Source organism: Camelus dromedarius, chromosome 32, assembly GCF_036321535.1.
Source record: "Camelus dromedarius isolate mCamDro1 chromosome 32, mCamDro1.pat, whole genome shotgun sequence".
Taxonomy (NCBI): Eukaryota; Metazoa; Chordata; class Mammalia; order Artiodactyla; family Camelidae; genus Camelus; species Camelus dromedarius.
Genome location: NC_087467.1, coordinates 7,134,350 through 7,161,882, shown reverse-complemented (window position 1 = coordinate 7,161,882; position 27,533 = coordinate 7,134,350). Strand labels below are relative to the sequence as shown.

At 40.8% G+C, this 27,533-nt stretch overlaps 1 protein-coding gene across 3 annotated transcripts in view; it reads left to right on the top strand.

The window, feature by feature from the left end:
- The window catches only part of MAPRE2 (microtubule associated protein RP/EB family member 2), a 138,600-nt gene that overhangs the window by 92,694 nt on the left and 18,373 nt on the right, over positions 1 to 27,533 (top strand). For all 3 annotated transcript variants that reach the window (XM_031438965.2, XM_031438964.2, XM_031438963.2), the window contains 2 exons: positions 8,437 to 8,582; positions 11,094 to 11,307. In XM_031438965.2, the coding sequence (XP_031294825.1) occupies positions 8,437 to 8,582; positions 11,094 to 11,307 (360 nt within the window). The remainder of the gene's footprint in view (positions 1 to 8,436; positions 8,583 to 11,093; positions 11,308 to 27,533) is intronic.

Here is a 27,533-nt window from a genome sequence, read left to right as displayed (position 1 = left end):
TTTTTATCTGAAAATTTCCTTTTTAAAATGTCAGTTTTCCTTGATATTCTGCTATTGAAGTCCTGCGGTCTGGTGAAACTGAGACTATATCTTCTCATGCTTTTCATGATTTCAGTGACTTAAATCATATATCCTCTGATCTTTTTCGTACAGATATTCATTTTTGGTTCTGCCGTCATCCAGTGCACCATCTGTGCATTTTGGATTTCTGTCCCCAAACTTTCAGCTCCATAATGTTGCTTTGGATATAGAACAGCTGAAACCACTCTCAAGGCCATTGGTGTGGGCCACGCACGGCACTACACACAGACAGAATGTCTCCCTTTTTTCTACTGATTTGCGGATAATTTCCAGCACCTTGTTGGCATTCAGTAGCACCTTGCGCGGACAGGCTTACAGCATAGTCCATCACAAGTAATCTCTTGGATTGCTTTTGCCTTGGTATGATATCTAATATTTAGCCTTTTGAAGCTTATCTTTCACTTTTCTGTAGACTGATACCCAGAGTGGCTCTGTTTTGGTTAGGTTTTGGTTTTGTTTTGCTTTTAATGTACATATACCCCATTAATTCTTAAGAGAAGACAGAGCAACTCTTCTGGCAGTGCCTCTTATTTGGGACTTAGGTAATGTTAGAATTTTATTATTTACCAGGTGGTTTGGTTTGGTTTGTGGTTCAACTGCTACACCCTGAGAGCTTAGTTCATTAACCAGCTACTTATTGAAGCCCACACTGTGCCAGGTCCTGTGTTCTGGGCTTGGGTACAAAGGGGACCAAGATAGATTAGGTGCAAACTCTCTTGAGGAGGGTGGGTGTCAACCACAAACCAGCAGTCAGCAGACACAGAACATAGAGTGACCGGAGGGTCACTTTAGATGGCATGGTTGGGAGTGCCTCTCTGAGGAGGTGATGCGGCGCCCCGATCTAAATAGCAGGTGGCACATGAGGTAACAAGGAAGACCGTGTGACAGGAGCTTCCTAAGGGGAAATGAGGCCAGGGAGAGGTGGACAGAGGCCTGGTCACAGGACACTGCAGGCGAGGGAAGGAGTTTGGACTTTGCAGTGGTTTCACAGGAACCCCTGTAGTATCCTTAGCAAGAGGGGTGGTTCATGATCTAGATAATGGTAACCTTGGAACAATTTGATGAAAATGGGATCTGTGCACAACGCAGGCCACATGATTGTAAGATTAATGAAATGACCCCAAAATCTGTATACCTGCCAATGAGGAGCATTCTGATTTGCGGCTGGCCAGACTTCCAGGGCAATGCCAGTGATTCCTGAATTTTCAAGTTAGTTGGTACCCATTTTGTCTACTTAAGGAATAAAATACAGAATTTCATGAAGAAAGGAGTGGTCATCACAGCCAAATACTATTCAGAGGTTGAGTTGGATGAAAAAAGAAAAGTGACTGTTGGGGGAGAGGATGTATATAGCTCAAGTTGTAGAGCATTAGCTTAGCATGCACGAGGTCCTGGGTTCAATCCCCAGTACCTCCTCTAAGCATAAGTAAATAAACAAATCTAATTACCTCTCCCCACCAAAAAAAAAAAAAAAAAAAAAAAGGGAGAAAGAAAAGAAAAGAGAGAGAAAAGTGACTGTTAAATTCAGGAACAGAAACTACTGATGGCCTTGACCAGAACATGGTGAGACTGAAAGACAATTTGAATTGGCCTGAATGGTGGTTGAAACAGTAGAAACAGAGACAGTTTTGGCAAGTTTTGCTGTGCACAGGAGGAGATACATGGCACAGTAGCGAACGGGTCATGTGGAATTAAGGAAGTTTGTTTTTTCTTATTTCGTCAAAGTCAAATGATATTAGAGCCTGTTTGCACACATTAAAAATAGTCTGTACAGAGAGAAAGTGCCATTGCAAGAGACTGTGAGGATAGTTGCAGGGGTGAAATCAACGAGAAGGTGAGAAGAGGTGAGATCCAGAATACACTTGGAGGGTCAGCCTTTGATGGGAATCCGAACGCAACAGCCTTGTTCAGCTGAGGCCTGAGTGTGGTTTCCTGCCCCAACAAAAACTCCTGATGATGTTCTTAGTAGCAGCAGTTAGTGTCAAGTTATCCTTTTCACGATGTCTCTTTTAAGCACTAGAGATTTGGGGAACAGAAGTTGAAAATGCCCAAATGGACATACCTGGAGGCAACAAGAAACAGATGATCTTTAACATAGTTCCCAAAGTCAATAAGATATTTCTTAAAAATTCTCAGGGGCTCCTTTGATTCTAGAAAATATGACATACGATTTTATACCTAAATGATCATGCAGTCACTTACTGGAAATACTAATATGATCTACCCTTTCTTCATTATTTATTGGGGAAAAAAATCAGCTTATTTGATGCTCACATGGCTCTGAAATGCATGGGGAAGGTGTGGAAAGCCCAGGACATAGGTAGCAAATGGTGCAGTTTGGATTCTAACTGAATCTTTTTTTTTTTATTTAACTTTAGTGCTCAAGCTTTTAGACCCTCAAAAAAATATGGAAGGTTTCCCATATTTTTAATTTATTTTTTAAATTTAAAAGAACCATAAGAAAATAAGACAAAAGTACACAAAAAATGTTGCACACAGTCTAACTTACAAGTTTGTGAATCTAAACCAGCACTGTAGTGAAAACCAAGTAAGACTTAGTCCAGGAATGCAAAGGTGATTCAGCGTTAGGAAATCAATGACAGTGATTGATCATGTTAATCAAAGGAGGAAAACATTTTATGCTCTCCATGGTAATTAAAAAGATGATTGATATCTATCTTTTATATTCCTTATGTATATATGGTACAACAGATGCATTTTATGCATTGATTTCTCCCTAGAAAACCAAAGAGAAGTAACTGAAAATTTATTAGAATGCATGAGTAATAACTGTATAACAATAAAAATAAATGTTTAAAAATCAGTAGTTTTCAGCAATCTAGATGAAATTGAACACCTAGAAAGATATAAACTACTAAAACTTAAAAATAGAAGTTCTGAATAGACCTATATAACAAGAAATTAAATAAGTATTTTTTTTTAATTTCACAAAGAAAAGCCCAGGCCCAGGAGACTTAATGGTGAATTCTACCAAATATTTAACAAAAAATTAACACCAGTCCTTTACAAACTCTCCCAGAAAGTAAAAGAGGGGGGAACACTTTCCAGCTCATTCCATGAGATCAAGTATTACCTTGATAGCAAAACCAAACAAAGAAGTCACAAGATAACTATAGACCAGTATCCCTTATGAATATAGACTCAGAAATCCTCAGCGAAATACCAGTGGAATAAATCCAACAACATATAAAAAGGATTATACACCATGATCAAATGGGATTAATACAAGGTTGTCGTAACATAGGAAAAGCACCAGTGTAATACACCGCAGTAATAGAATAAAGGACAAAAGCCCCATGATAATCTCAGTGGATGTAAAAAAAAAGCATTTGACAAAATCCAATACCCTTTCATGATAAAAACACTAGGACTGGAGGGGAACTTCCTCATTCTGATAATGCTGTCTATGAAAAGCCTGTAGCTAGTATCATCCTCAGCAGTGATTAATTAGATGCTTTCCCCCGAAGGCCAGGAACAAGACAGGATGCTCATTCCCAGCACTTCTATTCAACATTGTACTAGAGGTTCTAGCCAGGGCAGTTGGGCAAGAAAACAAAATGAGGCATTCAGTGTGGAAAGGAAGAAGGAAAACTATCTCTGTTTGCAGATGTCATGATCTTGTATGTAAAAAAACCCCTAAGAAACCAACAACAACAAAAAAAAAACTACTTTAACTAATAAGTGAGTTAAGCAGTAAATCTAACCAATAAGTGTAAGGCTTATATACTAAAAACTTTAAAATATCATTGGAGGAATGTAAATAAGCAGAAAGACATCTCATGGTAGTGGATTAGAAAACTTAATACTGTTAAGATGACAGTACCCCAAATTAAACTCCAGATTCAATTCAGTCCCTATCAAATCTTAGCCACCTTTTTACACAAATTGACGAGCTGATTCTAAGATTAATAGATAACTGCATGGGACTCAGAATAGCTGAAACAATCTTGAAAAGGAAGAACAAAGTTGGAGGACTTCTACTTTTGATTTCAAAACTGACCACAACCTTGCAGTAATCAAGACACAGTGTGCTACTGGATGTAGACATGGGACAGAACTGAGAGTCAAGAAATAAAGCCATATATGTATACTTAATTGATTCCAACAACAGTGCCAAAATAATTAGATACTGCTGGGACAACTGAATGGTCACATGTAAAATAATGAAGTTTGAACCCAAACCTCACACCATATACAAGAAATAATTGAAAATGGGTCATTGCCCTAAATGTAAGAATTAAAAATACAACTTTTAGAAGAAAGGTATGTGTAAATTATTATGCATTTAGATTAAGTAGTGATTTTTTTAGATAAGACAAAAGCCAAGTAACAAAAGAAAAAATAAATTGTAGTTTATTAAAATTTTGTGCTTCAAAAAATACCATCAAGAAAAAGTCCACAGAAATGGGAAGAAATACTTACAAATCAGATATCTGATAAGAGATTTATATCTGAAATGCAGAAAGAACTCTTTACAACTCACAGTAAAAAGGCATTTAACCCAATTTAAAAATGGGCAAAGTATTTGCATACATATGTCTCCAAGGGAGATACACAAATGGCCAAAAAGCATATGAAAAAGATGTTCTACATCATTAGCCTAGGGAAATCAAATCAAAGTTTACACCCAGTAGGATGGCTAGAACCGAAAAGACAGTGAGCATTGGTGAAGATGTGGAGAAATTGGAACCCTCATACATTGCTGGTGGAAATGTTATATGGTGCACTTGCTTTGGAAAACAGTTTGGCAGTTCCTCAAAATGTTAAACACAGAGATACCATATTCAACTCCTAGGTGTTTCCCAAGAGGACTGAAAACAAATGCTCACACAGAATCTTGTACGTGAATATTCGTAGCAGCATTGCTCATAATAGCCCCAAAGTGAAAACAACCCAAATGTTTGTTGACTGCAGAGTGGATCAATAAAATGTGGTGTTTTCATACAATGGAGTATTACTCAGCCATAAAAAGGAATATAAAGTTCTGGTCCATGCCACAACATGGCTGAACCTTGGAAAGATTTTGCTAAATGAGTGAAACCAGACACAAACACCACGTATTATATGATTGCATTTATATGAAATGTTCAGAAAAGGCAAATCCATAGAGACAAGATAGACTAGCGGTTACCAGGGCTTGAGGAAAGAAGAGAATCTAGAGCGACTTCTAATGGGTGTAGGTTTGGGTTGGGGGGTGATGAAAATTCCTCTAATTCCTAATTCTAATCTAATTCCTCTAATTGGAGGTAATCTGATTCCTCTGGAATTAGTGCTGATGGATGCATGATTCTGTGACTCTATTAAAAATCACTGAACTGTATACTTTAAAAGATTGAACTTTATGGTATGTGAATTATATCTCAGTAAAGTTCTGTTATTACATAGTAAATAAATGACTAATTTTTAAAGAAAATTGTTTTCTATATGCCATGAATGACAAATTCAAGAATATAACAGGAAGAATTAAATGCATGCCAACATTTAAGAAAATCTGAGGAAAAAGAAAGGAGAACTTATTCTACAGATAGTAGTAGTATAGTATTTCAGTAATAAAGAATGTGAAACTGTCATGGGGACAGACCCCTACCCCCGCAAAAAGAAAGAAATTCAAGTCTAAAAAGCAACCTCAATTGCATGTATTAGGGAAGTCATAGATAGTAAACAGAGTGATTCCTCAGTGGGAAAACTACAGATTATTTATGAAATGGTGGTGTTCAACACGTAGCTAACTTTCTCAGTCCGTATTTGGGGTTGAAAATCGCAGAAAATAATTCTGGCATGTTTAAGCAGAGACACGTTTACAGAAGGGATATTGGGCAGCTCAGAGGCAGTGGGAATCCAAGTTCAGAAGATGCCAGCAACCAAGAGATGCTAAGAAGCTAGGAATAGGGCCTCCCTCGAGCCACTGGAGAGGATGGTTAGGATGCTGCCGTGCTGCTGAAGCTGCTATGGGACGTGAGATCCCACCACTGACACCATGACCAAATTCGAATGGTCCTTGCGTGGTTCAGTCACTCTGTGAAGATTCTGAGACCCAGGCAGGAGCATCCACAGGCAGAGCCTCGGTCACAGGCCTGTATCTTTACTGCTGGGGGTGGGGAAAGGGATGTCTGCCCACCTTCGTACCGTGGTGGGAGGCAGGGCCCTGTTGCATCAACCCAGAAGGGAAGGCGTCCAAATGCTGGGAAGCCAAAAATGACATTTCCACTAACATTTGGAATAACTAAAATTAGAACCATCCTTTACATCACAGACCAAAATAAATTCCACATGGATTCAGAATGTAAATGTGAAACTTGAGACCATAAAAGTACTTAAAGAAAATGCACATGAATATTTATGTAATCTTGGTTTGGGAAAGTTGCTAAGCGTGATATAAAAATCAGAAGGCCATTAAAAATGTCAGTAGAGAATATTTAATAATCTGGAAAGGGAATCATGCTCTGTTAAATTTAAAAAAAAAAAAGGTATATGCTAGAATATTAACAGTGGTTTTCTCTAGATGGTGAGACCAGAGATGATTTTTCATTCCTTCCTTCGCTCCCTATTTAATTTTTTTTTTCAAAAGCTGTTTTTCCTTTTTAAATTTAGAAGGTGAGTGATTTGGTTGCTGGGTTTATAAGAATACACAGATATCAGTGTCTGCATAATTAAATTTTATGCTAAACATTGCAAAAGTGAAAGTAACTCTTGAGAGCAGGTGATGAGACAGCTGTGTTTAGACACTCCCATCTTTAAAAAAAAAAATAATATGAAGTGGCTGTTAGAATTGGTGCCGACTGGTAGCACTTCAAAAGGAGGGTCTGAATAATTGGATGACTATGAGAATGCACCCCCCACCCCAGGATCATGATGCTTCTCTTACCTCCCCCAGTGTTTTTTGTTTTGGTGTGCTTTATTTTGTCTTGTTTTTAAGAGAACCCATCTGCTTGACTGCAAAAGTACCAGTTTGTACTCAGGGTATTGGCATCTAAGGGAAGCATCGTAGATGCCAAGAGTCTGGGGGTGATATTTATTGTGGCCTGTATTTCATCACTTTATGCTCTTCCCTACAAACAGTGAGTTGCCCCACCATTTCCTGTTCTAGCAGCCCTTACCTCCTTGATATCTTCCCTCTTTTGGGTTCCTATCTCAGTCAAGGATGCTCGACATCTATTTGACATAAGGACCGAGTGGGTTCTTCATATGTAAAGGTGGGTCGTCTGAATGGAATGAAAGATTTCTCACAGATACCACTTGATACCGTAAGAACGGAGGGGAGCCCTCTATGTTCAGAAAGGCATGTCATTGGCACATTACAGAAACAGACCGAGAGGTATGAAGACGCGAAGAAGGAAAGAGAACACAAAAATGGCCTTTTGTTCCCAGTCTTACCACTGAATTGCTTTTCTTCCTTGTCAAAGGAAAATTATTCTGGTTTTAAGTTTCTTTTTCTAAATGCCTTTAGTCTTTACTACTAAGAAGATATGAATCAGTATGTATGATCTTTCTGGGGTTTTCTAGTTGAAATTGTCATGATGTAAGAGTTCCTCACACACATACACACACACACATATGTGTGTGTTTGTGTGTGTATGAAAGATTTAACTAATAATGTCCCTTTCCTATGACCATTTCCTTGGGGAACTCATTGAACATTTCTGTTATTTTTATTTCTCAGTCATAAATGGCATGGCTCTGAACTTCCATAAGTTTCAGAACCTCCATGTCTCCAGCCTTCACGTTAATATAGGAACCCCATTGCTCTGGACTGGAATTAAATTGGTATAGAACTGTTTTTGGTAATAGAAAGTTTAGTTAGTTTCACCTAAGTCATTTTGCAAGATGGATATAAAACAGCTTGGGCGGCATACGTGGTTTTTTCTTTTTGAGCTCCATATTTCATGAGAACTTTTGTAGTTTTCTCATGTTGACATTTTCTGCTCTTTTTCTCTTAATGTTTTAATGATTTGGAGCGGGAAGCAGCTCAATGGAAAGGAAAATGTGTTCCTTTTTTTTCTGCTAGAAGTTAAGAAGAGTTGTTCTCACCCTGATTTCCTTGGTGTTAAAGAATGAAGTTCTGTTCATTGTTCGTGGAATCTGGTGATGCTCTGGTGAACAGTGTCAGTCCTACAGTGGTTAGGGATGGCGATGTGGCAGGAACTGCATGGAGGCACTGTCCTTGCCCTCCAGCGCCCAGCCCTGCTGGACAAGGAGGTGTAAATGCGCTGAGGAGGGGAGCACACGTGGCCAGGAGGGCTGAGGGCTGAGAGCTCCCTCCTGCCCAGCAGGCAATCCTCAGCCGCACGTGGTGCAGCCACACTCAACACCATCCCTGTTCTTGTCTCTTTCCAGGAGCCGCCTACTGCCAGTTCATGGACATGCTCTTTCCAGGCTGCATCAGTTTGAAGAAAGTAAAATTTCAAGCAAAGTTGGAGCACGAGTATATTCACAACTTTAAGCTTCTGCAAGCGTCGTTTAAGCGAATGAACGTGGATAAGGTAGGAGACTAGCTTCTACCTCCATGAAATGTGTTGTCTTTGCTTAAAACTGTTTTCATGCAGAAATACAAAAAATCCAAAAACGTTATCAATGGGATATATCTGGTTATCGCCACAGTAGGTTGGGTTCTATACATAGTATAAAGCATCAACCCTCGCTTCCCATATTTGGATGAGGTTTTTATTTAATGAGTTTTCTAAACTTGTAGCCATTGGACTAAAAACTAACAGAAATGATGAATGTTAAAATGTTGTTATTCCATATTAGCATTACAGCTGAGAAATTTTTGTTTGCCAGATGCCACTGTGGTTCTTTGTGTGTTTTGTTTATTTGAAGAAATGGTGTATTACAGTAGAAATGGCATGGGTTTGAATCCCAGCATTATGACTTGTACAAGTTATTTAAATTCTTCGAGTCTGCGTTTACTCATCTGTAAAATGGGACTAAAACCCCCTTCCTTGTGGTTATGAAGTTAAAATGAGGGACTGCGTGTCAGTGTCCAGTGTATACACTCAGATTCTCACTGTAAAATGTTCTTTTCCCTCCCTTGAATTTTATAATTTTGTCCTAGAGTGATACAGATGGAGTTATACTAGAGTCCTTTTTTCCCTCCATAAAGGACTATTGCTGAAGCCCATTCAGTCTCTGCATGTTTCCTGCTCTTAAAATACATAATAAATTCATAGTCTTTATTTAGGATATAGCTCTTGAAGGAGATATGTTGAAAAGAAATGCATTTTGAATAGGAGAAAAGAGAAAAACAAGCAAGGGAGAAATGGAATACTTTTCTTTGCATGAATAGTAGCAATAAATAAGCCATGGAAATAAAAAAAATAAATATTGGGTTATATATATAGAGGTTAAAGGAAAAGAGAGGTGTGCTGAACTGTATATATTTTTTTAATGTAATGCAATTAATATCTTCCTAAATCAAAGCATTCTCATCAAAATATTAAAAAACTCATGGCTGCTCACTTTCTCAGGATTTTTATTTCGAAACGTGTTCTCTTTAACATTTTAACCTTTTGATCCTTTTCAACTTTATGTCCTCTGCTGTGGTTAATTTCCAGTCGGTTCCTTCCTTATTTATCCAGAACCAGGGCTGTGTAGGTTCCCTTTGCTTAAGAGCCACATCACTTCTCTGTATGTTTCTATATCATTTCTCTATACACGCTTCTACATCAAAAAGAAAAGAAACATCCATTCGTAAGTTTACTGATAGAACTTGCTGTGTAACCAAGTCGGGGGCTCCATATCTCCATAGAAGTATGCACACAGGGAGTGGGTTAGCCATTGTTAGAAATGTTGAAGATAAAATTCTGGTACTGGAGGGACACTGACCTTGGTGACCTTTGTTGGCCTCTCTAGCTTAATATGCGATAATTCTACCCAAAGGTCCTGGTATAGAGAAAGTGGTCCCTGTTCATGTTTGTTATAGCCTGTGACAGCACGTGGGAAGCTTCTGGGCAGATGATTTTCTTGTCATTTAAGATTTTGAACTTAGGACCCTGGAACTTTCCTTTTGATATGGGATGCAAAATGAAGTCAGCAGAAGGAAGTGCCTGCTTTGATCGGCTAATGTAGCATCCTCATCTAAAACTGTTTACAAACTTTCACGTTTGGCAGAAGGCAGAGTATAGCGGCATGTGAATCAAGGGGCCGTCTGCTCTAAGAAGGCGCTTTCTGAAACAATATCAGCAGAAACCAAACTTGCAAATCAGAAAACATGAAAATATTTAGTACGATGAAAAGACCTCTAAAGGGAACGCCGACTGGCTCTTTAGGCTGCCAAGAGGAAAGGTTATGAGATTCTCGGCTCAGAAGTTGATGCCCAGCGCGCCCTCCACCTGAATGCCTTCTGTGACTCCCCTAATCAGACTCCGTTTCCCTTCCTCCACACCCCATGGCACACCAGTTTTGTGCAGCCCATGAGCTGCCAGGCCCTGTGCTGTGGTTAGGTGTTTTTATGCTGGTCTCTACATTGTAAAAAAGCCCATTTTGTTTCATATGAACCATTAGATTAGTATGTGTTTGCGTTGGTTTTAAGTCTTTATTCATTCACAGTCTCTAGTGGCTACAGTCCTTTTAAGAGCTTATCCCAGTGTAACTGGACTGAGTGTTACAAAGAAATAAGGAAAACCCATCAGTCTTGAAACAGCACGGCATCCCAGATCCATGTTTTTAAGGGAGGGTGCTTTGGCAATAAACATTCTATGAAAAAAAAAAATTCTATGAAGAGGGTCAGCTTCCCTCTTGACAGCTGAGGGTATTACTTGCTTTGTATTAAAAGTATTAAATAGTCTAAGAGAACCAACTACAATGTTTTAATTTAATTTTTCTGTTATACTGAAAAATACATGAATTCTAGAATACCCTGGCTAAGATGCTGGGGGAGAGGCCAGGCAGCGTGAACTACAGACACGCAGGAAGTAGATTTGGGGAGCGCTTCAGTGGTATTAAATGCAAACACACCTGGGGGTGGTGCCTCACACGCTGCTTTTACATCGCAGGTAATTCCAGTGGAGAAGCTAGTGAAGGGGCGTTTCCAGGACAACCTGGATTTTATTCAGTGGTTTAAGAAGTTCTACGATGCTAACTACGACGGGAAGGAGTATGACCCCGTAGAAGCACGACAAGGGCAAGATGCAATTCCTCCTCCCGACCCCGGCGAACAGATCTTCAACCTGCCCAAGAAATCTCACCACGCAAACTCCCCCACCGCAGGTGCGTGAAATCCTCAAGTCACTGTCATTGTAGAAAACGGCTTAGGCCCTCCTGTGTTTTACTGTGTTTGATGGATTCTTCCCAGCAGTCAGCATTGTAAAGCCTCTGGACGATTTTTATTGTTGTCTGTCTGACCACATTTTTCTTCCCAGCAGTGACCCATCTGTTAAAAGTCTAATGATCAGGATTTAAACTGTTAAAAAGGTAGAGCCGTCCACTTTATATCATATATGAAGCTGTATGTTAAAATAATACTTGAGGGATAGATCTCTTTTTTTGTATTTTTTTCTGACAAATTTCAAGTAGTCTGCTGAAATTCTGAGTGAAATATTTTTACTGCTTGATGACTGGCAGTACAGAGTAGAATATGAACCGATTTACACTCTTAAATAGGGATCATCATCTGTAATCCTTCAAAGGAAATTCAGGAAATATCCATCCGGTCTCCTGTACAGGCAGTGCCAATTTTTGTGGGACATTCAGCAGGACCTCACTTATCCAATTTCGTCCAAAGGTTACATCATTGTGGATAAATACCAAAAACTTAAGAAAAAAATTTTTAACTATTTTGGATAAAAATCTTTCTAAAATATAAATGTTCTTGCCATAAAAAACAGACTTTACCAAGCAGAATGTGTTCTTATAAAATGAAGGTCATTATTATAAACACCAGCTGTGGTACTGGACAGTTAGAACAGTGAAATCCTTGGAAACCGTTTGTTTCTGTTCTAAAAACCAGTGTTCCATGCTTGTTAAATTAATAACCTTAGTTGTGTAAATAATACCAATTCCTTATGTATGCCCAACCTCCGATCAGAATGATTAGAAATGGTTATTACAGGACTGATACTGAACAGTGCGTACATGTGTCTGGAACTCGAAGTGTCGGTGGGAGGTCAGCATTTGGGAGTCTTCCATATCCAGGTGATTGAGGCTGGAAGCGAGTTCTGAGTGGGAAGACAGAGTCTCTGAGGAGCTTGAACGTTTACTATTTGGGCAGAAAAGGAAGGACTCGCCTAGGAGCAAGGAAGATGCCAGAAAGATGGAAAGACATGCAGGAGTGATGTATCAGGGAATCGAGAGGAATGGAGCAGAACGGTCCACAGTTAAATCTGCTGAGAAGTCAAGAAAAAGGAGGGCTGGAAGAGTCCTTTGGATTTTTCAACTTGGGGGTCACTCAATGGAATGATGGGGCCAAGAGTGGGTTGAGGAATGGGAGGAAGGAGATTGAGACAGCTTCAAAATCCGACTCTGAAGCCATAGCGTAAATAAGCGTCAGTGAAACAGACTCAGCACAGTTCTTTGGGAACACATACATTTAAGAGGCAAGAGGGGAAAAGAGGAAGCTTAGAAGGAACATCAGGGAAAAAATCAGGAAAGTTCAACATCAGAGAACAAACAGTAGGGCATTTCTAGAAAAGAGGAATCACCAACAGCACTGAATAGTAATTGGGGGGGGGTATCAAACAGGAAAATTGGCCGAAGAAACCTGCCTCCTGGGAGGTGACGGCTAGTCCTTTAGAGAACGGGTCTGTTGAACGGCACACCTAGACTGCGGCAGCTTAACCAGGGCAGACACGGCAGATGCGAAAGGGACATGGGAGAGGAGATTCACCTTCAACCAATCAGTCAGGAAAAAAGGGGAGGAAAATAAAAAGGTTTTGTCCATGTCGGGAAGAAGCCGACAGCAGCTCCAGGCAGTAAGGCTGGGAGGAGAATGGGCTAGTCCTTGACTGGATTTTGTTTGCTTTTAGGACGAGGCACCATGTGCAGGTTTGGAAGATGGGAAGACAGGTCCCTGAGAAAGGAATCATTGAAAATAGGGAAAGGGAGGGGAAAACTGGTGGAGCATGACCCTGAAGCTGGAGAGGAGACAGGGTCAAAGGCATGGGGAGAGGGGGAGAGAGGAAAGGGACTGCTGACTGCTTTGGCACAGAAGTGCCGGGAAGAGGTTGGGTAAAAATTAAGCCACGAGGAGTCTGGGGAACAAAAATGTATGGCAGTTCAAATTGGCCTTCAACTTTTGTCAGAAACTGTCATTATTCTCAGACTAGGACAGAGAGGAGGGGCGGTGTGTTTCTCCCAGGTTGGGGAGTCGGTGGTCAGATGAGTGGGGGGACCGGAGGATGAGAAAACCAAGGGTGGCTGGCACCTCTCCCCTGAAGGTCTGTTTCCATAGCCCTTAATGATGTACGGACTGATCTGGAAACCCAGCTGCCCCCTTTTCAAGTTTTCTGCAGTGGAATCGCACAGGCCTCAGAACAGCTTTCTTCCATAGTCATAATGTGTCCTTAAATCAGCACCGACAATTCTGCTCCCCCAAACTGAACTGTCATTACACCGCCTTGGCCTCGTGTTCCAGGAATTCCCTCATCTGTCTTTCACAGAAGCCACAGAGAAACTTGTGCCATTTTGATAGAATGTCTGTGAACCCGGATGAGAAATATATTGTTTCCAGAGCTTAACCTCTCGGGTGACAAAGCTCAGGAAACACATTAAAGTCAGCAGATGATAAATTTGGGTTTTAATGCTCCGGAAGGCAGTATTCCTAAGGCTTGTGTTCCTGGTCTTGACCACGTTTGCTTCATTGGTCGTCATCAAGGAGAAGGGATATTTTCAGGAGTCAAACCGGCCATACCCTTTTGTATGAAATATGTTCTGACTTGTGAACATTGTGGGACAGTAAAACTGTGCTGTGAAAAAAGTTATAGGAAGGTATACATCACATGTACAACATTGTTTTAAAAGCTATAATAGGAGAAAGCTCCTATAAATATACAGTGAGACTTCATTTTTTTCTAGAGGTCATGTATCTAACACTTGGGAATACAGCCAAGAAAATGTAAACCAAAATGTCATCTGAAAGTCAGAACAGGTATAAAATCTGTGCTATAAAATTCATGCACTGTATTCTTAACATGAGGAAGAGTTCCTAGAATTCTTATCCAAAATCTATTTGCTCTTTCTTATTTATTTATTTAATTTATTTATTTATATTTTTGTTTTTTTAATTGCTGTCTTGCATACATTATAATACATTTATAATTATATACATTGTATGTCTGACATACATTCTGTTAGTTTCAGCTGTGCAACATATTGATTTGGCATTTCCTTTTTTAACAGAAGTATAGTTGATTTATAATATGTTCATTTCTGGTGTACAGAATAGTGATTCAGTTGTGTGTGTGTATATATATTCCTTTTCATATTCTTCTTCATTATAGGCTATTACAAGGTATTGAATATAGTTCCCTGTGCTAAACAGTAGGACCTTGTTGTTTATTTTATATATAGTAGTTAGTATCTGCAAATCTCAAATTCCCAGTTTATCCCTTCCCACCCCTTCTTCCTCCCTGGTAAACATGTTTGTTTACTATGTCTGTGAGTCTGTTTCTGTTTTGTAAATAAGTTCATTTGTGTCTTTTTTTTTTTTTTAAGATTCCACATGTAAGTCATAACATATGGTATTTTTCTTTCTCTTTCTGGCTTACTTCACTTAGTATGACAATCTCCAGGTCCACCCATGTTGTTGCAAATGGCATTATTTTATTCTTTTTTTTTTTAATGGCTAAGTAACATTCCATTTTGTATAACTACACCACATCTTCTTTATCCAGTCATCTGTCGATGGACATTTAGGTTGCTTCCATGTCTTGGCTATTGTAAATAGTGCTGCTGTGAACATGGGGGTGCATGTATCTTTTCAAGTTAGAGTTCCCTCTGATACATGCCCAGGAGTGGGATTGCTGGATCATGGATTCAGCACTTCTATACATTGTGAAATCATCACAGTAAGTCTAGTTACCACCAGCACCTTACAGAGTTAATACAGTACTATTTAGTATATTCCCCCTGCTGTACTTTACATCCCCGTGACTAATTTGTTTTAACTGAAAATTTGTATTTCTTGATCCCCTTTATTTGCTCTTTCTTAATTTGGACATAATTATAACAAACATGGGGATATCGTTTCTCAGCACGTACCCTGTTATGGAAAGGAATACACTGATAGCAATAAAAAGTATGAGCATCAGTAAAAGAAGAGCCAAAAAAACTTATCAAAACCTCATATAAATAGCCCAGCAGCCTGAGCTCTTTATTATTGAAGCAAATGGCTCTGTGCCTCTCAGTAGCCGTCACGATCTGTGTGACACTGGCATGTACTAATTAATACACTCAGAGTTCCCTTCTGATTATTTTTTTCTTCAATTTACTGTTTTTAATCATCTCCCCCATGAACTATTTTTTAGTCTCTAAACTGGCCTTTCCACCTCTGGTCTGAACCATTTAAGGTGATGCTTATCATATGTAAGTCTGACTTTGTTCATTCAAAATTTGACACATTAAAGTGCCTCAGGAGGTGAGAGTCAGCTCTGTGGGAACCTCACGCATCTCCGTCAGTGATCTCACTGTAATATGCAGACTCATTTCTGTCTTCACCTCTGAGCCTTGGGCATCTCTTAGTTAGCGGCATTGGTAGAAACAAGCAATAACTGGTATAATCGAAAACAGACGATGGTCTTGTAATCATTTTTCTCATTTTAGCTTTGGAATATTTGGTTCATTTTGTGTGGCTTGATCTCTCTCCAAGTACTGCCTTAAGCTACTATTAAACCTAATTTGCATGTCCTGTCTCTAATTCATGAAGAGCGGTCCGTGGGAGCCCCAGAGCACGCTGTGGCCATGTTAGGGTGGAAAAAGTGATCGTGGGATGGGTTATCCACAGTGATCATTAAGAAAGGACTGTCTACATGGGCAAGAAAAGAATTGTGTTTTTACATCATACAGACTCCTTATATCTAGCCATGCACTGTAGGTTATTTGCTTGTGTGTAAAATAGATGCGCTCCACATGCTTGGTGAGAATGTGCTAGATTTTCCTGCCATTTCAGTCTGGATACAAGATATTTTTCTGTGAATTCGGAGACGCCATGGAGCCCACTGGTGCTTGTGTATATTTGGGTGACTTAGCTGGGCTGTAATAAGCTCCACAGAGAGCAGAGGCTGTCGCTAAGGGTGGGTGCCTGCTGGGTGAGTCTTTATCTACATTCTGAGAAATTGCGTCTTGAATTGCTTTTGCTCTACCATCAAGCAGCATGTGGGAAAATACACATTTTCATAATGACATGTACATTTAGGTGCATTTATCATCGTGAGTCATGATGATTGTGAATTTATTGCTATGAGCCATACCTGTGACTCGAGGTGGCTGTCGGGAGGGATGAGTTTAGATGTGTGTGCATTTACCAAACTTAAAAGGAAATTTGAAGTTGCAGTTCCTATAGCAACCGAAGCTTAGACATGTTGCAAACCCACATATATTAATGTATTTAAATCAAACTCCCATCTACAAATATAGTGTGATGGATTTAGAGTTGCTATGGAAATTGATTTTGAGCTTTTCCTTTTCCTTAGGGACTTCAGCATTCTAGCCTCAAAATAAGATTAATAGAAATACTAGAAAAATGTTTTCAAAAAGGCAGCAACCTAAGAAGTAGAAGAGAATGGAGTATTTGAATGATCACAATTAAATTCCTAAATGTAGATTTAAATAAATCCTAACAGTGTTTTTCCAAAGTTATATTCTATATTTGAATACTCCCAATTATCTTCAATTTGGAGTTCTCTAAGGCTGTGCATATAACCTTAACAAGGTGACCACATTCATTGATTTTATTTGTTTAGCAGTGTTTATATATTTGTTGAGAACGTGTAAAGTAAGCATTGCCTGTCACCTTTGGGGAAAGAAGAGTTCCTTTAACTTTCCCCAAAAGTTTGCTTTTAGGAGAAGCAGTGAAATTTAACAGTTTATGGTGTTTTTTTTTTTTTTTTTAATCCTTGTTCTGATCTTGATTTAATAGCCCAGAATGTGGTCTGTCTTGGTCAGTGTTACTTGAAAAGAATATGCATTCTGCAGCTGTTGGTTGTATGGTGTTTTAGAAATATCAATTAGATCAAGGTCGTGGATGGTGTTACTCAGATCACCTATGGTTTTACTGATTTTTGTTGTTGTTGTTATCTGATTCTAACAATTGCTGCAAAGAGTGTTAACACTGATTGTGGAATTACCTGTTTCTCTGTAAGGGGAGAAACTTGAGATTCTCTCGATTTTTGTCTCCTGTATTTAGGGTTCTGTTAGGTGCATACATATTTATGATTGTTGAATCATCCTGATGAATTGACCTTTGTATTTTTTTGAGGTTCCCTCTTGATCTTTGGTAATACTCTTTGTCTTGATGTGTGTTTTATCGGATTTTAATACAGCCACTCCAGCTTTCCTACGCTTATTGTTTGCATGGTATATCATTCTCCCTGATAGGTAAATTTCCACCTATCTTTGTCTTTATGTTTAAAATGTGTCTCTTAGAAACAGCATGTAATTGGGCCTTGCATTTTTATTCATTCTGATAATCTCTGGACATTGGAGTGTCCAATCTACTGTTAATATAAGTTCTGATTTGGTTGGATTTAGATCTACCATATTATCATTTGTTTTCTGCTTATCTCCTCTGTTTTGTGTTTCTCTGTTTACCTTTTCCTGTTGTCTTCTGAATTTTCTAAATATTTTTAAAATTTTTATCTTAATTTATTGCTTTTTAACCATACCTCTTTGCATTAACATTTTTAGTGATTGCTCCAGAGATTACCATATATATTCTCATCTTTTCACAGTGTACTTAATATTATACCACTTCATGTAAAATGTGAAACCCTGGCAACCCTTCTCTCCACTGTCCTTTGTTATAATTGTCATATGTATTATATTATAAACATATATACATTATGAACCCCACAGGACAGTGTTACAACTTTTGTTTTAAACCAGCACTGTCTAATATAATGGCTTTTGAACGCTCAAAATGTGCTTATTCTGCATTGAAATGTGCTGTATAAAATGCATGCTGAATTTAGAAGACTTGGTGTAGGGAAAAAAACATAAAACTAGTTACTAGTTTTTGTATTGGTTACATGTAAAAATTATAATTTGCCTATATTATATTAATTTGCATATATTAAAATTAATATCTTAAGATTTTTTTATGTGGTTACTAGAAAATGTTGACTTAACATGGTTCCCATTACATTTCTGTTGGGCACTACCGCTTTAAATAGTCGTATTTTTTTTTAAAAATTAAGAGAAAAAATGTTTTTCACATTTTTACCATTTCAGTGTTCTTCATTCATTCCTGACTATCTGAGTTCCCTACTAATTTCATTTCTCTTCAAACTGAAGAACTTTCTTTAGCATTTGTTGTAGAGCAGGTGAAATGGCAACAAATTCTTTTAGTTTTCCTTTTTCTGTAAATATCTTTTTTCACCTTCATTCTTTTTTTTTTAATTGAAGTATCATCAGTTACAATATGTCAATTTCTGGTGTACAGCAGGAGACACAGCACAGTGTCCCAGTCATGCATATACATAACATATATTTGTTTTCACATTCTTTTTCACTAAAGGTTATTACAAGATAATAGTTCCCTGTTCATCTTCATTCTTGATGACTATTTCCCTAGATAAAGAATTCAGACTGATCTTTTATTCCTCCCTCCCTCCCTTTAAAGATGTTGTTCCACTGACTGTGGTCTCCAAAGATAAGAAATGCATGCTCATTCTAGTCATCCTTCCTCTGTACGTAATATGTCATTTTTCTCTGGGAGCAGCCAAGACTGTCGTTATCTTTGGGTTTCAGCAGTGTGGCTGTGATGTGCCTAATCATGGTTCTCTTTGAATTTATCTTGTTTTGGAGCCCGTTAAGCTTCTTAAATCTGTAAGTTTATGTCTTTCACCATATTTGGGAGGTTTTCAGATATTTAAAAACATTTTTTTCAGCTCCATTCTCTCTCTCCTATTTTTCCATATGTTGGAGGTTTGGAAGTTACCCCACAGGTCCCTGAGGCTCACTTCATTTTTTTCCAGTGTTCTCTCTCTTCTTTAGATGGTTTCTATTAATGTATCTTCAAGTTTACCCTCTTTTTCTTCTGTCACCTCCAGTCTACTATTGAGCATGAAAAAAATTCAACTGTTGTATTTCTTCAGCTGTAATTTTTCTTATTTTTTTCTTTCCGTGTTGAGATTGCCTACCTTTTGTTTATTATGAGGATACTGAACCGTTCAAGAGAGATGCTGCACAGTTCTTGTCTGCTGATTCCACCATTCTGACCATCTCACAGTTAGCATCTGTTGATTATCTTTTCTTTGTTTCCTGGCTCTTCATATGTTGAATAATTTTGGATTGTGTCCAAACATTGTGATATTATGTTGTGGAGACTCTGGATTTTGTGGTATTGCTCTGATGAGTGTTGATGTTTTTGATTTAACAGGGACTTAACTCAATTAGAGTCCAAGTTGAAAAGTACTCAAGACGTTAAATGTCTCTCAAGGGATCCTAACCTTGACCTCAGGCCTGTGCCTTTATACAGGACCTTCTTTTCCTTATAACTGCCAAGATGCAAGCCTTCATTGACCTTTGAGAAACTCCACCCTTTAAACACAAATATTGCTCTCGTCTCAGAGCCATCATTTACTCCAAGACATGTCTGCTCTTCAGACTAGAACCGTCCATAATGGCATTTGGCCTTCTAGAACCCAGTAGGGGGTACGCCACCTTTCTTGTCCCTTCATGGTCTCTCCATCAAGATGAGGCATGCCTGTTTATTCCTACAACTTCCCAGTGTATACCTGCTGGATACTGCTGTCTCACAGTCCCCGGTCACCTAATCACATATTCTGCTACCCATATACCTACTTCAAGGATCAACTGTTAATTCTAAAAGACCATGCAGTGTCAACTCATACAAGGAGAAGATGCGTTTTTCTTACCAGTCCCATAATTAGAGAGACTTCTTTTCAATTAGGTGATAGCCCTTCTCCTTGTTATCTGAACAATGTATCTTTCACTCAGTCCCTGCCCTGTATCGGCACTGCATGGCCTTGGCCTGTTCATATTAAGAAACCATCCTCTTGCTAAGCTGCACACAAGTTAATACCTGGTCCCTTAGCTACATTAGCTACATTTAGGCCTGGAGAAAACGGGGGAAAAAATTTATAAGGGGCCAATTAATTAACTTCTGAGAAGACCCCCCCCTACTCCCTGGAAGGAGAGGGGTATTGGTGGTTTTGTTCCTCCAGTCACACACCTGTCGTGTGAAATATGTAAGATGCACTGCTAAGCTATGGGATACTTTTCTCCTCAAAGAATAATTGAAACAGTGTTTCCCTACCTGTAATACTGATAAAACCACAGCATAAAATATGAGCAGTGCTCTGCCTTTCCAGGATACTGACCGAGTTTGGAATGAGTTTGGAAATACTGGGCACAGAGGGGAACAGAGAGTCGTGAAGCATTCAGGAGCTTCAGATAGGAATTTTCTGGCAGTGTCTGTGGAAGAGGCCAAGGGCGTCTTCCAAGGAAGAGCCATGCAATTTTCATTTCCATCCCAGTTTGTTTGCTTAATGAGATAGCACCTTAGATAGATGATTTATTCATTCATTTTACAAAGCTTTTAATTAGAGACAGATGATTTATTCATTCATTTTATAAAGCTTTTAATTATTTTGGCTTTTTGGAATCAAAATATGTCACAGTTTTGTTTTTAAACCAGAATTTTTTTAAGCTTAGTGATGAAAACCTCCAAAATGTTATGGTGCTATTATTGTATATAACTCTTAAAATCTGAATCTAATGTGAATAGAATTTTTAATAAAAATGAAGTTAGGAAAAAGGGAAATATCCAAAATATAGAGAGAGCAGATTATCATATTACGTGAAATAAGTCAGAGAAAGACAAATATCACTTATATGTGGAATCTTAAAAGAAATAATATAAATGAACTTATTTACAAACCATAAATAGACTCACAGACATAGAAAACAAACTGTGGTTACCAAAGATGAAGGTGGGTAGGGTAGGGATAAATTAGGAGTTTGGGATTAATATATACACACTACTATATATAAAATAGATAAACAACAAGGACCTACTGTATAGCACAGGGAACTATAGTCAATATCATATAATAGCCTATAATGGAAAAGAATCTGAAAAAGAATATATATATATATATCTATGTATAATTGAATCACTTTGTTGTACACCTGAAACTAACACAACATTGTAAATCAACTATACTTTGATAAAAATTTAAAAATAGAGTCATCAAATGTAGAGGGAGTCAGCTAAATGCCAGCTATTGTTCTAAACACTTAATCTGCATTAGCTTAATTTGGCTTCACAACAATCCTAAACGGTAGACATTCCGACTGTAGCCCTGTTTTAGAGTTGAGGAAACTGAGGCACAGAGAGGTTCAGTACCTTGTCAGGGTCACACGCTTGAAATAAGGAACTGGGTGATTCCAGAGCTCAGTGCTCTTCAGCCATCATATCATGTTGCTTCTCTCAAGTATCATGGATATGGTCTCGTTTTATGTTCTTATCTCCTGCCCACACTGCACTCAGCCGCGGTAAACGTTCACAAACCAAATTGCATCGTGAACAGAGGGTATAGAAGGCCCTCCAGGGTTGTAAAGGCTTGAAGCAGAGTACATGCTGTTCTATCTGAATGGCATTTATTTTTTTAAATACCAATAATTTTTAAAAGTTCAGAAACATCCCCATTCATCCTTGCATCCTTGCTCTTGGGTGAGAGTCATTATATTATATAAACATTGACAAACGTGGGAAATGTTAAGCCCCTTGTCCCAGGTCTCCTCTCAGCTCCGAAGCAAAAATGTGTATCGAGCCCAGAAAACTGAGCCTTAGATTTGTGGGATTACGGATCTCTGATTTCTGAATCCTTCAATTCAGATAATTCTCTCTGTAGATGGTGATAACATGGCCTTTCTTGACCTCTCAGCCTCACGGTAAAGCTTGCGCGGCCTCAAAAGGCAGTGACTTAGCATTTATTTCAGTTTCCATAAGCAGAATAGCACAAATCACCTGTGAGCCCACTTTTCTCTATGATTGGTGCCTTTCTTTGTCCCTTGGTATGTTGGGCAGGAACAGAAGATAGTTTTGACCTGAAGAATTTTCTAGACTCCCTTTGAATTGAGTGAATGGAACTGTTGGCCAGTTGTCTTGTTCTGTCACTGTTTCCCCACTGCGTGACACGTAGACGGTCTTAGTGTTTGCTGAGTTGATTTTAAATTGAATCACCGTGGTGTCCATCTGGATCCAGGAAAATGCAGTATGTAAGTCAGCACACGGCTGTTCTGGACGTTTTCTCCAATCACGTCTGTCACTTGAGAGACCCCTTGCGCTGTAGCTTAGAAAATAGCATAGTGCTTGGAACTTTCTGGAATTTTTTTTCCCAAGTATTTTCAGTCCACAATTGGTTGAATCCGTGGATGCAGAACCCGCAGATGTGAAGAGCTCACTGTACTTAACATGGGTATTCCTAAATAAAGAACATAATTCAAAACGCCTTTAAAAAAAAATAGCATAGTGCATTACACAGTAGCTCAGAGAACACTTCTTAAACCACAGTTCCTGCTTGTTGGATTCCTTGCCCTTCCTGTGAAGGCTTTACTTGAATTCTCATTCATTCAGTCTTTCAACAAATACTTGTTAAGGCACTGTAAGAGGTTCTGGAGATACACCGTGATCCAGGGAAGTTACAGGCTGGTGGGGAAACCTGGCACTACATAGACAGTAAGGTTAAAATCAGGTGAGTGCAGTCAGGGTGTGTAGGAAGATCACTTGAGCTGGCCTGTGTATTCTAGAAGGGCTTCTTGGAAAAGGGGAGGTTGGACTAAGATTTTAATGAATAAGTAGAAGTTAGCCAGGTGAAGTGTCTGGAAAAGGGCTTTGCAGGTGGAAAGAACAGGATGTTGAAGTCAAGGGAGATGGTGCTCTGCTCACTGAAGTGCACGTTGTTCTGTGTGGACGTCGAGATGTGAGGTGCACATGCGAGCCAGGGCCCTTGTATCATGGGTTAAGAATGGTGGTATTCGTGTTCTGTTGCTGCAAGACAGCTCCTACAAACTTAGCAGCCTAAAGCAACACACGTGTATTGTGTCACAGCTTCTAAGGTCGAGGCACAGTTTAGCCGTGTTATCTAGTTTAGCATCTCACCAGGCTGCAGTCTGGGTATGTGCTGGGGCTGTGGTCTAATCAGAGGCTCAACAGGGGAAAACTCCCTTGTATTGTTGGCAGCTTCCTCAAGGCTGCAGGACTGAGGCTCTCAGTTCCCAGAGGCCACCTGCAGTTCCTTGCCAGGTGGGTTTCTCCAACATGGGGGCTTGCGATGGCAGTTTACTTCTTCAAGGCCAGTAAAGGGGAGCCTCTCTAGTGTGTCCGCCGGCAAAATGAATCATATGTAGAGCCCCATGGGATTCCGTATAACGGGCCTGACATCCCATCACCTTCGTTCTTGGTTAGAAGCAAATCACAGATCCCATCCACCCTCTAGGGGAGAGGACCACACAAAGGTGGGAACACCAGGAGGTGAAGATCAAATTAAGTTCTATACTCACAGAGGCTTACACTATATTAGGGGACTTTGGAGAGTCATTGAAAGGTTTCAGGTATGACAGATAAGAAGCTGTTGCCGCCAACCATGTGGGAGAGGAGGGTGGCCTGAACAAGGGTCATGGCCACGTGGGTTAGAGACTTTCAGGAGGTTTAATCAACAAAATGTGATGGTGATGGGATATGAGACGTAAAGGAGAGGGGAAGCCAAGGATAAATGATGCACAAGTCTCTGGCTTGGTCATTGGTTGGTGGGAGCAGGAAACCTAGAGCGGGAGCCCCCTGGAGTAAGGAGAGTGGGTGACTCGAGTGGCGCTCAGCTCTGGTTCTCACCTGCCTGAGCTCCAGCTGCTCTGTGGCCTCAGACGATGTCTCCCTTTGCAGGGGGGTCTGGGTAAGATGGTGTTAATGGAGCACGGCAGACTTCCCACCACTGGAACGATGACCTAAGATGCTTGGTCTTGCCAGGGGAGTCAGTAGGACCCTGACTGAACATCGTGAAGGAATTAAGTAGTTCCCCCAAAATAGCCATCTTAGTTTGTAAGCTTTTTGCCTAAAGGACCGCGGTGTGCCAGGGGTGCGTGACGGCGTGATGCTGTTGTCATGGTGACGCCTGTGTGTCTTCATTCTCAGTGGGCTGGCTCTGTTTCAGGGGCTCTTTCAACCGCCAGCTTTCCTTCTTGCTGCAGTAAACAGGCAAAGGGAGTGTTCCCCTAAATTATTGTTGGGGTTCTGGTGTGCACTGTTTCCATGGGAGTGAGGGAGCCCTCACCATTTCTAGAGAGAAATCACTCTGAGAACAATTTGAAAACAAGAATTTGAACTAAGAGAGTGATGGGTTGGCACTGAATGCGTTTCTGAGCACGCTTAATTTCCTACCGGGATGTGGAAGGCGTGAAAAGGCCGCTTATCGAAAGAAATATATACCACATTCAAATCACTCCTGGAAAGTTGGAATTTTTAATATTTGAGCCATTTCAAGATGAAGAGTTCTTTCCGGCATTTTTTTTTCCCCTATGAAAAATTCTCTGAAACTAGAGTGACTCAAGCAGCGCCTGGAAAATACTGGAGAATCACATGATGGCTAAAAATAAGCACATCTTCTCCAGCAGGGACAGTAACCGGGGCAGAAGTAACTCGGTTCGTGAATGCTCGCGCTGGCCGTGCGTGCTGGAGGCAGGCCCACCGGCCCATCTCGGCTGTGTGACCGCCGGTCAGGGACGGCGCTGTGGCTCTGGGCCCTGGCCTTCGGCGCTGCTCCCTGGCGGGCTCTCTCCGGACGGAGCCAGCCATCACCCTGTAATGACCCTGAGCAGTGGGCTGGGAGGGACCCCGCTGACTCACAGCGCTTGTCACTGTCTGCTTCTCCTTCCGCCCACCCCTTGGAAGCAACAGCAGATGCAGTTGATCCTAGAACGTCTTTTAGTTGCTGTTAATGAGGCCAAACCTAAGTTGTGATAAAGGGCCGGACATTTGATGCCTTCAACTGGCCGATCTGCATCTGCACCGCCCCTCCGCCCCTCCTCCAGTCTGTTCTCCACGCAGCAGGCAGAGTGAGCCTCCTAAAATCAAAATCAGATCACGTCACTGTCACTCCTCTGTTCAAGACCCCGCTGTGGCCGCCCTTTGCCCTCAGTGAAGGCCGACCCCCTGGCAGTCGCCTGCAAGGTCCTTCGTGACCTGCCCCCTCCGGTACCGCTCAGACCTCCTCCCCTCCTGCGGCGCCCGGGCTCCCCTTGGCCCAGCACCTGGCCTGGCTGCTGCGCAGATGGGGCAGGGCCTTTGCACCTGCGCTGGGCCTCCTCTGCCTGAAATGTTCTGCTCCTGGCTGTCTGGAAGGCCAGCTTCACCTCTCTTAAGTCTTTGCTCAAATCTGGCTTTCCCTAAGAGGCCTGGAAGAAGTCAGGGTGACTCCTGCAACTGGCACGTCCCTTGCAGGGATCCCAGAAGCTGCAACTGTGGAGCTGTGACAAGATGTTGGCTTCTGTGAGGAGAGAGCCCCACCCATGCCTGGCGTGGATCTCAGCCCCTTGCGTCCTTGCTGGGCTGCTGCGGGACTGCCACCAAGGGCACTGGATGTTTTTGACCCCAGTCCTTCTGGGTGGACTCGTGAAAGTCCGATGGGTCTGAGCCAGGGGTTGAGACTGGAGAGGATCATGATGGATGCTCGGGCCTTCCCTGAAGTTTCTTTCAAACTGCCAGTCACCCGCCGCTCCCCGGCACTCTTTCCCCCCACCCTGCTCTCCGTCTCTCTTTCCCATAGCACGCACTTTCTAGTTTATTATGTCACTTACTAATTTATTAACGTTATCGTTTATCTGATTTCAGTTAAACATAAATGCCACAAAGACCAGCATCTTTTGTGTTTCATTCATTGTTTTATCCCAACTGCCTGCAGCTTGCCAGGTTCACAGTAGGGGTTCAGTAAATATTCACTGCAGGAGTGTGTGAATCAGGGTAATTTCAGAAGGCACACGGAGACTTGAGCCACAGTAGGCTGGATTTCAAGACAGCGCAAGGAATGGAGGGCCCGATGCCTGGGAGCCCACCGGTGGGTTATGGGCTTAACCCGGTTTTGAAGATTTTCTTTAAATAAATGAGTCTCAATTCATTATTATTTCAGCAGTTTGGTTTCTGTTTTGCTAGTGCCTACAAATGGGAGACCTGTGTGCTCCCCCATCGTTCGCTGACTCAGGCCTCATTTGCTGAGTGATCAGAATGTACACTTACGTATGGCGTGCCAGGCTCTTGTGTAGGAACCTTCCGTGTATTAACTCGTGCATCCTTCCAGCCCTGCAGCAGGCACTGCTGCTGTGCATGTAGGACATGGAGAAACCCAGGTGCAGAGGAAGTCCCCCTACTCAGCAGGAGCAGAGCCAGGGTTCCTGCGCAGGCTGCCTGCTGGCAGGGCCCCGCTGCGAGCCACTGCCTCCCTGGGAAGATGAAGGGCACCCAGTTTCATCCCGGCTCTTCATTCCCACAAGATGAATGTGGATCGTGCTGGACGGTGTGGAGCCCCACCCCAAGCTGCTCAAAAGAGGAGCCGCCCACTTTATAAGTGGGCACTGAAGCAGCAAAAAGAAAGCGCCTGATTTTGCCACTGGCTGCACTGGTGGGACAGAAGCCATAAGGGCTCCGAACTACTAACTTGGGAGTAAAAGAACCAACCTCTTCATGATCTCACGAATCAGGGCATCCCAGAACCCCTGTTAGAGTTCCATTTGGACAGAATGCTGGTCGCTGAGGTGCTCTGTTTTGCCCTCAGGGCAGAGCAGATTACAGAACCTACAAAGGGGAGGTACGGAGGCATTTTTGAAGGAAAGTGTTAGATCGTGAATTTGCAGCGATCATCAGTCGTGTAGAAGCCGTGAGTCATTCCTCTTGTGTGACAGCTCTGCTGTCTGCTTAGTCACTTAGGAAACCCTCTTCCTATGGGAATTCTCTCTTTTCAGCAGTCCAGCCCCAGCAGTGGCCTAATTTACTTATTTATTTTAACCAAGTTCATTATCTCAGTTAAAAAATAAAATCTCTTTCCCAAAGCAGAGGGGATAAGGAAGTGATGTCAGGTCCATCCACAAATGATTTATCAGTGGAGGTACAAGGTAGCTTCTGTCAGGTTTCAGCTCTTCTGTGGAGTTTGGTTTCATTTTTATTGAGATATAACTGACATGTTAGTTTCAGGTGTCCAACATAATGGTTCGATGTTTGTATATATTGTGAAATGATCATTACAAGTCTAGTTAACATCCATCCCCAC